Source organism: Cheilinus undulatus, linkage group 1 (assembly GCF_018320785.1).
Source record: "Cheilinus undulatus linkage group 1, ASM1832078v1, whole genome shotgun sequence".
NCBI lineage: Eukaryota > Metazoa > Chordata > Actinopteri > Labriformes > Labridae > Cheilinus > Cheilinus undulatus.
In genome coordinates this window covers 20923225-20935364 of record NC_054865.1, presented here as the reverse complement: position 1 = coordinate 20935364, position 12140 = coordinate 20923225, and the positions used below count along the sequence as shown (strand labels likewise).

At 40.9% G+C, this 12140-nt stretch overlaps 1 protein-coding gene across 2 annotated transcripts in view; it reads right to left on the bottom strand.

Annotated features, from left to right (window-relative positions):
• The window catches only part of cdh8 (cadherin 8), a 173778-nt gene that overhangs the window by 114711 nt on the left and 46927 nt on the right, over positions 1–12140 (bottom strand). For both annotated transcript variants that reach the window (XM_041787257.1, XM_041787264.1), the window contains exon 3: positions 445–739. In XM_041787257.1, the coding sequence (XP_041643191.1) occupies positions 445–739 (295 nt within the window). The remainder of the gene's footprint in view (positions 1–444; positions 740–12140) is intronic.

Genomic DNA, 12140 nt, shown 5'->3' with positions numbered 1-12140 from the left:
AACCCTCTAAAAGTCATTTCTGTAACTAAGCAACAACAAAGAATGAGACAAATTATTACTAATTACTATAGACTCCTAAACTTCTGAATATCAGAATAGTGTAGCATAGTGCAAATGTGTGCATAAGCACATATAATATATGAAGAGAGAGTCTTATTATAGTCCTTGAATAGAGGGACTGGAGTCAGTGCGTCCCTTGCTGCACTGAGCTATGACTGAAGTTCCGGTGATTTGATTTGATTCATCATTCTTGTGTTTTCATTTGCCAAGATACTCATAGCTAGCGAGCATGTAAATAGGCATTCTCATTTCCTCTTGGTCTTATTCAGTCATTATTTTATGCAATAGCCCATTAGAGATCAGCCGTCTCTGGAATCTCACACCCTGATTAGGCTGGTGTGTGCGGCGGAGACCAGGGAGAAAGTCTGTTTGTTTGTGACTCACCGACAGCAGACATCTCTGGAACAGAAGCTCGGTATGGGCCTTCAATGAACTGCGGTGGATTGTCGTTAATGTCCTGGACTTTGATGATGAACTCAGATGGCGGCTCCAAGGGCTCGTCTGTGTCAGCGTTAATGACCTGGGCTGTTAGCGTGTATTCTGCTTTCTCCTCACGGTCCAGTCTCTTCATAGCGTGGATGTCGCCTGTTAACTCATTGATGGCGAAGATTGTGCCGGCTCCCTCACCCGCGAGGACATACTTGATGTTCTTGTTGCCTACATCCAAGTCAGTGTGTAGCTGCAATCAAGAGAGGAAGAAGTGAGTTAAAAGGTGCAGCAGTCTCGGTTTAATCCCACTGAGTAAACAGAGACGAGGGGTGCTATAATGAATGTAAGATGATATGCTCAGCAAATCCTAGACATTCTTATTGTGTAAATGCAGATAAGTACACAGTATGACTGCATTGTGTTGCTTTTGATGTTTTTCTTTAAGGCAAAAGAGATGCTTAACATGGCTCAACAAAGCCCACACTTTGCTAAATGAGGCCCACTGGGGACAATAACTTTATAAGTAGCCCAGAAAATGGACCTTAGTCTACATTGTTCCTCGTTATACTTTGCAAATACATCATACAAGCACATTGTGGGGGATATTGCTCCCAACAGTGGGATATTCACAGAACGAAGACGCCAAAAGTGCATCCAATAATACAGCAAGGACGGAAAAAGCATCCAAATCCATAAGAAATTAAATAGGAATCGCTGCACATGATGATTCATGCTTACAAATAACTAGCCTCAAAGTTACTGGACGATACTGCATGCTCCTCATTATTTTTGTAATTACAGTTTCATTAGTTCACTAAAGCTGCATTACGTGCAAGGCTGAGTGGTCGGCTCCCGCTCGCCGCTCGGGCTGAGTATAACTAATGAGTCTGACAATGCTACATAGGGCTGCTGAAACATCTGTGGACAGAAGAACGGGCTAAGCCTGCCGCTGTTTCAAGTTAAAAGGTAAATTGGAAGGGCAGGAAATACAGCGGTGCGGAAAGAAGGAGGTCAGAGAACAAGAGAAACACCAGGGCTTTGACACAAGGGAAGCAAAGAACTTAACGTTATTAGCATAAACAGAGGGGGCACTTCTGTACTGTAAGTCACCTTTCATATAAGCCTCTTGATCCCCAAGGTGAGTGACTTTCAAAAAGAGGCAAGCAGGAGAGCATTTACAAGTCCAACAATGTCCGCTACTGCTGCTGTGAGACATCTTGCTGCCTTCTTTTCATTTTGAATTTTTTTCTAATGTGCATGCCTTTTTAAAACACACACGTGCATGCACAAATACATACTAAGCATGGGTATGCATCCAAACATCTGTATTCAGCAGCTTTAATTTCATTTCCTGCTAGAGAGTTTCAGCAGAGATTCCTGTGGGAGCGTGGCAGGGTGCAGAACAGCAAGGTAAAAGTCTGCCGGTGAAAATCCCGACCTCTAAACCCCCCGCAATGTTTTTATAAGCCGGCTTTTATGCATATACTGTCTCAGAGGTGTTGTTTGGAGACACTGACAAAGCACATTCGCTTAAATTGTCACACCTTGCACTTTTGTTTTCCTAATTGTGCCATCATTTCACATGAATGATGGAGCTCATTAACACAAATGCCTCGCAACATCCTGCACACTGAGAAACTCTTTAAATGAGCTCAAATTAATGATGGTCTGTCATTGTTTCTTTATCCTATGTGTGACTTCCTGAATGTAGTGGTAACCCTGCAGCTATGTGACTGCATGTGTCTGTGTTTCCTTCACAGGGGGTCAAACCCACTATTTTAGCTTGCATACAGGTTTTTAGTGCTCTATCTTAAACACCAATTAGTAACGGATCACAGATGTGAACAGGGTGTTCTTTCTGCTTAGATCCCTCAGCCTGATTCAGGACTTGAAGGATGGCGTAAAATTTATGAACAATGCTGTCAAACAAGACAGAAATATGATCAAACCTTAAAGCTGGTCAGGAGGAAAATTATTGGTCAAGCTCAACTGTTATGTCCATCAGGGATTTTCAAACACCTATGATTGCTGTATAAACTTTCAATAAGGACCTCTGATGACACCGTATAAAAGCATAAATAAAAACTTAACCCACTAAATGGAGCTCAGCAAAAGTTCAAGCAGAACTGCTTCCACTCATTCATATCTCTCCCTTCTTCCATTCTTTCTGTCTTCCTGCTCTGGTGATCAGCTGATTTTGGGCATTCACTCAAAACTAATCAGATTCTGCCACAACCTGGTTTGACTGATCATCATGCACCTACATATTTTGAATCCATCAGTCTCTCCCTCACAGGAGCTTGGGCATTAGGAGGGATCTCGAAGTAGAGCCACAGCTACTTTGCCTCGAAAAGAGCCAGCTGATGTGGTTCGGGTATCTTATCAGGATGCTTCCCGGTCGCCTCTCTGTGGAGGTCTTCCAGGTGTGTCAAACTGGAAGGAGACCCCTGGGTGGACCCAGGACTTGCTGGAGGGATTATATATTTCATCTGGCCTGGGAAAGCCTCGGAATTCCCCAGGAAGAGCTGGAAAATGTTGTTGGGGAAAAAGATGCCTGGGTTTTTAATTTTTTTTTGGACCATGCTTTAGGGGGTAAAAAGATTCATTTGTAGCCTTAAAATTAACAAATCTTTTACAAATTTTCATGCTTTTAAAAAACTGGGATGCATTCCAATAAGTGCTACACTGATCTTTCTGTATCTTTAATCATTTCCGGTGAATTGTTAAATTTAGCATTTAAGAAAGGCATTTATAGCTTGGGATGGATATTTGATACTGATACTCCCCTTCCATGTAAGGGATGCATGTGGTTAGCCAACTAAACTGTTAAATTTATATATCAAATATTGGATAAACTGATTACTTATATTTTTTATAAACAGGCTCTGTTAAATGCTCTTTAAAATCTATAATGAAGCCTCTCACCACTAGTAGCCACTGTAGCTTCATTTAATAGCTGCTGCCCTCCTGAGCTTTCCCTGGCATTTTGCCATATGTAAACATGAGAAACTTAGCGGTTAGCATGTCATAGAAACAGAGCAGAATGACCATTTTTTGACTTGAAAAATGGAATAAAGTGGCATGTGGCGGTTATAGTCATGTATGACTACTTAAACAAAGTGACAATTACCCACATTAAGCATGATGCTAGTATGCAACAAGTATGGAACAAAGGCTGGCAGAGCATACTGCTACTGTTAGCCAGGCTCTACACAGCATATCAGGCATACCCAATTACACAATAACCCTGTTCTCTGAGCATTTTCTCCTCTTTAGACTAGTCAGCTAAATGCAATTCAAATGTACGTTTAGTTAAATAGGGAACTAGACACATTGGAACATCCTTAGTCAATGCAATGTATGGTGTATGCAGGGTCATGTTTTGTTGAATAGTTTCAACATAGCTCTTGGAGCAAACCAATAATGTTTTGGATCATGGCGAGGAGGTGCCCTGTATTGTATTAAACGTCAACACTGTTGCATCTGTGACAATAACATTAACAAAAACACGATTAACACAGCTCCATGATGCTAAACGAAAGTATAACTGCCACACAAGTCACTCAGCGACCTGAAAAGTTCTGGAAGGATATTTCCCCCTCTCTGGTGGACAGTTTCAACATTTAACATTTAATTAAGTTTCCACTTTGAAAAGCTGTCCAGGCAGCACAGGCCAGAACATTCAGGCTGACAGGTTAACAAAAAATTGCAGGTGGATGAATAATTCTTCTACTTCACATAAAAGGGCACACTGTGTGCTTTCTCTTGAAAAAAAAAAGGTCATGAAAGCAATCATTGGTTTGCTACAGACTGCCACTTAAACTGTATGTTCTCTGAAAGTTGAGCTGAGCTGACTGTTAGCAGCTGCAGGTCTCTACACTGATGCCTCATCTTAACGGCCCTGTCGCCCACTTCTTAGACAGCCTTCACACTGGAGTGCACAAACGGTCATCAGAGAGGACAATTACTGAGTGTCAAGGGGGAGGTTGCCTGGGCAACGTGGCTTGACATGGACTGTGACATTCAGGAATAAGAAAATAATGGATAAATATATATATACTGTAAACATGATGATTATGTGCAACAAAGCAGACTGGAGTCGCAAAACACTAATTATAGAAATCTGAGCTAGACTGTTCGCAGCTGCAAAGTCAACAAAGAAAAACAGCAAAAAGTCATCATGTGTAGTTCATTGTAACTGTAACAGAGACAAACAGCATACATACATTGTTGCATGACCAGAAACTGTTTTCATTCTGTAAGCATTATCAGTAAGTATAAAACCTGATTTATGGGTCACTATTCTCTAGCTGCTGATAAGAAAGACACAGTTCAGAATAATAAAAGAAGCATTGGTTGACTGAAGGAGTACTGCTATGCAGATGCGCACTCTTAACCGTATCCACAATTTCATTTGTGAAGGACAACTCCCAATCAGAGACTACATGGGACTTCTCCCATCAGTATGGAGAAAAGGAAGAAATATGTCAAGATGAGCTTTTACAGCTATCACTTGAACAATCACTGAGTCCTAATGAGGATGATTCTGCAGATTTCCTTCCTACCCCCCACCCCCTCTGAGCCTCAGGCCTGGGTGCCACATGCTTAAGTGAAGGCCTACAGAGGGAAGTAATGATTCTGCTCCTCGCCAGGGCAAATGATAGATAGGACATGTGCTCCTCCTCTGTGTACCAGTAGGACCAGAGAAGGAAAGAGAGACAGGAGCGAGGAGCTGGAGGGAGGAGATGCTGTCACTGTGATGCAGCTTGTCAGCTTCTGTCTGCAAGAACAGACTGCACACAGTACGCCAGACTGCCTGCTCCAAATTCTACCTCAGTCAGGCCTCTGTAAGGGTCCGAGGTTTTTATTTCTGCTCCTGAAAGTTGTATGAATAGAAATGCCTAGTATCAGTATTCCTTTTAGTGTTTGTTTTTCAAAGAGTGGAAAGCCTTTCAAACAGAGATGGAAAGCAGTGAGTAGTCACTGGGTACTCGCTACACAAATACTCGTATGAGAATGGTACAACTTAAAGTGAGCTTTAGCTATTCCCTGGTTAAGGTCACTTAACCCATTATCGGGCAAGGAACCATATATAGTCACTTTGATAGACTTCCTTCCTGGTCTTCCCCTAACAATCTGTAATACAGCAGAACCAGAATTATATTTTTCAGCCAATCAGCGGAGATCAGTCAACGTCACAAAAATTGACACTGCATAATGTGGCCTAGAGTGTCTCAAACTTCCTGTGTCCTCCAGAACTCAAATGCAGCTTTTACATCTTGTCTGGTCCCAAACAAATGGCCCCAAAATTAGAACTAACCATGATTAGATGATGGAACTCATACATTATAAAGGCCGATAGTAGTCCTAAATGTCATTATAGGTTTTGTTTGCATGTGATTTCTAGTAATTACTGAAGTTTTAGAGTGAAAAATGGTGGAGCCATATTTGGATATGCACCCATATAGGGGTGTAAAATGATTTCCATGTTAAAAACATTTGGCCAAGTCATCTATCAACCATATGAAGGTTTTTTCTTTTTTTGACACAATATTGATTTATGCTTGACTTGAAAAACAGTTTGAATACACAACATGGAAATTTAAATGCCAAGGGGCTCTAACTAAAACAATAAGCTCTGCTCAGCCCTATCTATCTCTGCTGTTTACTTCTTGATTTGAATCAACAACTCTATTCAACAAAACAGCCCTCCAGAAATTGTATTTACTTCACAGTAAACCAATGTTTTTGATTTCATTGGTCTAATCATAATGAGGAAGAAAAGCTGTTAAAAGGGCCCTTTCTGGGTCAAAAAATTGATGATGTACAGAAGTCCTGAGCAAGCAAACACTTTTATTCAGTTTTGCTGTAATACAGATATTACAGATATTAAAGCTGGCTTTCCAAAGATGATAAAGCAATTTCTTATGAAATTACCATAATTCCCATGCTATATCTGGAAAATTGAGTAAAAATAAATGATGTAATGATGTGTTTTTTTAAAAACATGATATCTCTTAAGGAGGCGGTGATGGGTCCTGATGCCCAACTGCTTCAGAACCACTGCTTAGATAAGAAAAACCCAGTGCACGCTGAAAAACAAAGTGAAGTAGTTTGAAACTACTCAATTGCCCACACTCCCATCATATGCCACCACTCAGAGTCAATATTTGTGGAACAACAGCCAAGAACTGCTGACTGATATACACATAGCACAACTTTACCTATCTGCCAACCAATTCTAAATGAGCATAAAAGAATAAAAACATCCATCCATAATCATGAAAAATGAGGGCTTTACATTTATGATTGCTTCATATTTTTCATTCTTCCTTCGCCAATGGTAGATTTCAAGTTAGCTGGCTTTATCTCCCAGGTTTTATATTCATGACAGCAATATGAAGATTTTTTATACTGACAAGTCTAAATTTGGCACCTGACCAATACTAAAAGGGACTGTAATTACATTTTATTCAAATACATGTACTTTAATACGAAGCTCCTGTAGCACCTATTACAGCCTCTGCTATTATTGGAAGGATTTCCACAAGATTGTGGAGTGTTTCTGAGAGAATTGTGCCCACTCATCCTGTAGAGCACCTATGAGGTTAGGCACCAATGTTGGACAAGAAGGCCTGGCTTGCAATCACTGTTCCATTTCATCCAAAAGGTGCTCACTGGGGTTGAGGTCAGGGCTTTGTTGGGGTCAGTCAAGTTCTTCCACACCAAACTCATCAAACCATGTCTATAGTCCTTCTTTGTGCACTGGGGCACAGTCATGTTGGAATAGAAAAGGGCCTTCCCCAAACTGTTGTCACAAAATTGGAAGCATAGCATTGTCCAAAATGTCTTGGTATGCTGAAGCTTTAAGATTGACCTTCACTGGAGATAAAGGCCTAGACCAAACCCTGAAAAACAGCCCTATACCTCCACCAAACACAGTTCACAGTTCGTACAATGCGGTCAGGCAGGTCATGTTCCCCCAACATTAGCCAAACCCAGACTCGCCCATCTGATGGCCAAACAAAGATGTGGGATTTGTCACTCCATCCAACGTTTGGTATTGGACTCAGCCATGGAAACCCATTCCATGAATCTCCCACTACAAAGTTTTTGTGCTCACATTAATGCCACAACTCCTCAGATATGGAATCAGAGCTTTGGCAACTTTTACACTCAAGCAGTTGTTGAACTTGCTCTGCAATTTTGCATGGTTTTCTTCTTCATGTTGAGTTGCTGTTGTTCCTGAAGGCTTCCACTTTCTTACAACATTTCTCTAGTTGACGGTAGAATATCCAGCAGGGATGAAATTTCACAAGCAATCTTATTGCAAAGGTGGTATCCATCAAAGTATCATGCTTGAAGTCACTGAGTTCTTCAGAACAACCCACTTTGTATCACAAATGTTTGCAAATGTAGACTTCATGGCTAGGTGCTTGATTTTATACAGCGGTGGCAACAGGTCTGATTAAAACACTTGAATTCTATAATTATCAGGTGTGGCCAAACACTTTGTTCCATATAATGTACGCCGGACACATCCATACATTAATGGTGCTGAGAGCTAGCAAAGCTAATGTTAGCAGCACGAATGATGAGTCAGACCAACACCCCTTGGTAGATGAGAAAGCAGGTGTTGTCTACTGAAATCTGTGAAAATTTGGTTTAAAAAATCTGTTTGGGGCATTTTGAATCAATTTAGAATTTTACAAATGAAAAATTATGACTCTGATGTGAATCAATTTTCTCCAACATTCCTGTGTGGGTGGGCAAAAGAAAGTACTGTCATGCATTTTCAAACAATTTAGAGAGTAAGAATACAAATGCGACAAAATATCATTGTAGACTGTACAATTGAACTCAATACAAGGATCTATATCAATGCATGCAGCCCTTCGGTATCACCACTCAAATATAATAAAATTAGTTGTAACAAAGTGGCATTTGATGTTATTTCATGAAGTAAGTCCTGCAGAGAGGCACAGCTTTAGTGCAGCATGAGAATGAGCCGTGTGATACATGCTGTGTTGACTTTAAATGTCATGTTTGGTGCAACCCTGATGTGAAGACGATAACGGGTTTGTTTAAACGAAGCTGCATGACCAGAGCAGGTGATCATACTGCGGGGAGAAAATGTCACGTTAAATATGTAATAGATTGCATGTCGTTATGTAAAATGTATGGAAAGCCCAAGGCCATGCGCTGTTTGGTCTAGTTTACATAGCACCTTTTGTAACAGCCAGATGTTAACCTTTTTCTTTTCACTTCAGTCAATTATTATGGCCTAGTTCTCCTCAGCTGGCCAACGTTACCCGGCCTCACAGACAGAATCCAAAGACACCATAAAGAGGGCTTCATACTGCACTGAGGGATCAACAGAAGCTAATTCATTGCCAAAACTGGTAAAATTAGAGCTTCCATTTTTTTTCCATCTGCACTGCCTCGGGCCACTGTAGCCTAAATAGTTACTCCAGATAGATTCTGTTCAAACAAGTCTGCACATTAATCCTAGCTTCCTCCCATTTGTTGGATTTTCGACTCTGTTAATTACACCTACATGAATAATCTCTAATTCTAAATATTGCAATAACATTTTGAATGTAGCGAACAGATGGTGCAATGCATGATATATGATACACTTAGCTATTCTTGGGAACATTTTCCCTCCAGTCTGTCTCATGGCACACAGCATTTTATCAAATTGGACAGAAAAGTTCCCTTCTGGTGTGAGCCACAACAGACTTTATTGGAGGAAACCATATAGTGAGCATCCTGGGAGCAGGAACATTGGAAATGAAAAGTTTCATTCAGAAAGATTGTGGTTTGAAATGTGAAGAGCTTCCTGCAGTCTGAACTCTTTAAGTTCTGGGCCCTCTATTGTTGTTTATTTTTTTTCCTTGCACAGGCCACAAAGGAAATGAAACCACTGGGAATTGTGGGCATCTATTGCAATATAGAAATAATCAATATTGCTCTTCTGAGAGGTCAAACACAGCATTCACTGAGGCCAAGAAGGGAGAAGAGGAGCCGTGCATGTTTTTCTGTTCATTTGTTATCACTGCAGACACTCTTCCATTATTGAGACAATGGGAAGGAGATGGTGTCATGACCCACATACAAGCAAGGGTGACGGATTGTAATTGAAGCCAGCTCCACTCAGAAAAGGTATAGTAATTATAATCAGTTTCCAGTATTGTACCTTTGCCACAGAGCCGTTTTATTAAATAGAGAACTGCACCATCGGCAAGCTCTTCCTTCCTCCTTCATGCTGTGTTATTTTCCTCTTGGACAATCATGAATTAGAAAGACAAAATAAGAACAATGTGTGCAAGATTTGTTAGCAATTTGCACCAAGGTCAATCATGGCTAATGTTTTCTGTGTACATGCTACACTTTGAGCAATAGCATGAGCTGCATTTACTTGCCATTGGCATTTATTGCTTATAGAGAATGAGTCAAAGTCAACGCGGCTACCTTTAGTACAAGAAAGCAACGCAATTAGATTTAGCCACCCATGAAAGCCTTTTTGTTTGTGCGTGTGGATGCAAGGGAGGATGCATTTTAATCATAGCAGGGTAAAGTGTCACCACTGAGAGAGAATGGAAAATAAAAAACAATTCTGCATAATGCATCCAGGCTGCCGGCTACAGCCGCTCTCACTGCAAGAATGACCTATTGTATGCAAGCAATGTTCTGTATGGATTTGCACCGCCTGCTCATTACATGCTGTTGTTACAACAAGGGAGCACTAGACAATCAGTCAGTTCAGTGGCGTGTGCCTGATGCCGCCCTCGATGCTCGAAAACAAAGGTAAATAATAAAGAGGACTTTCTGTTTTTAAAGTGTACGTCCGATTCATAACAGCTCTGCATGTGTCCTCTGAAGAGCCCTGCAGCCAGAATTAAAGCAAGAAGAAAAATCTGTAATTTGAGCAGAACAAGCAAATAAAACAAGGGAGAAAAGCACTAAACAATAAAGAGACAGAGACGTGAAAAAGTGTAAATGAGCTGAGCTACGGGGGCTGTGGCGCTCATGCTGAGTGTTAAATAGAGGGAGATTTTTTAGCATTAACCTCGACTACTGTCATTACCCTACCTGTGGGCCCAAAGCTCATCGGTAGACTCAGCGTGCTGGAGGTGGGTGCATGTGGAGGTGTGCTAAACAAAACAAGCTTAATCAAGGAGCACAACAGTTTTCTCTTTCTTCCATGCGTCTGACCTAATCAAATCAACGAATGAGATTGATTTCACGAGGTGCAGATGGATCCCGTAGCAAGTCTAATTCAATGTGCCGGCTCTCCACGATGATGTGTGTTTTCTCGGTCCAGATGGTGCCGCTCGGGTTTGTAATTCATATTTCAACATTTTACCCCCCGCCCCCTTCTCCCTCCCTCCTTCTTTCTCTCTCTAGCAGGCTCTTTTTTTTTTTGCTCATAGTTTAGGCACTGAGTAAATGAGTGTTGATGTGCCTATAAGACTCACAAACTCATCTGTCAAACATGGGATCTTGTGATCTTGTTAAATGTCACAAGCAGCATGTTGACTGCTGAGCTTCATGGAGATGTTGAGGCCTGTGTTTGTGCTAGTCCAGATATTAGAGTGAAAAGTGTACAAAGTAAGGAACTGTACTGAAATTATGTTTTAAAGGTATTGCAAGTGGACATTATTCCCACTTCTTAATCAAACTTCTGTTTTACATCAGATCCTTTGCAATCATAAAAGTGACCCCACAAGAGCTACCTCTCGCATGACTCATGCCTCATTTCCACTCATGTTACTGTAAGGAGGGGAGTCAACCAGAAGTTCATGGGAATTGCATAAAATCCAATGTGTCTACAAAACTTAGTCCAGAGTTGCCTCAAATACATAAAAAGAAACTCAACCTTCCAGAGGAATTTGAAGAGACCATACAACGAGTGCACAGAAGATTGTCACGAAGGTATCTGTCTGCCTTAAGCAGAATGGTTTGTCAAATGAGTAGCATTCATTATGCATACTAAGGATTTCAGCATTTAAATGTGAAAATATCAATTTAAAAAGTGCTTATGAAGCAAATAAATAAAAAAAAGACTGTGCTAGCTTGAAGCATGTTTAATGCTTGACACATCTGCAGAGTCACGAAGTGATGTAAAATCTTTAGACATACCCCTTCGTGGACGTCCTCTGCAGCAAATTTTTACCTGGCTACACACTTTTCCAAAATTTTACAGACACAGACCCAACAAATGTCAAAACCAAGCGGCAACCTCTCGTCCTTAAAAATAAAGCCAATACTGAAGTGCAAAAAAAATTGCAATACACTAAGTGTCCACTTGAGGCTGGCTGCAGAACACTCTGTCCGAACCCCTGTTAAAAAGCCAGTCTTTACTCTAGAAATAAACCGGTTTACAGCCTGATTCAAAAACGAAATGTGTCTCATTAGCTAATGTCTTCATGTCCTCACACTGTACAGGGGGGGAATTTTTTTTGTACCACAATCATTTTGATTATATTTAGGAAAAACCTCACTGCAGACTGATTGGCACGTCTTATTTGATTGACAGATAGCTCAACAGGCAGAAGCTACGTTTCTGTCAACCAGAATGTTAGCTAGCTAGCTGACAGGAAGTCAAGCTTAGTGGGTGGGCCGTTAGGTTGATCCAAAGTTCAGTG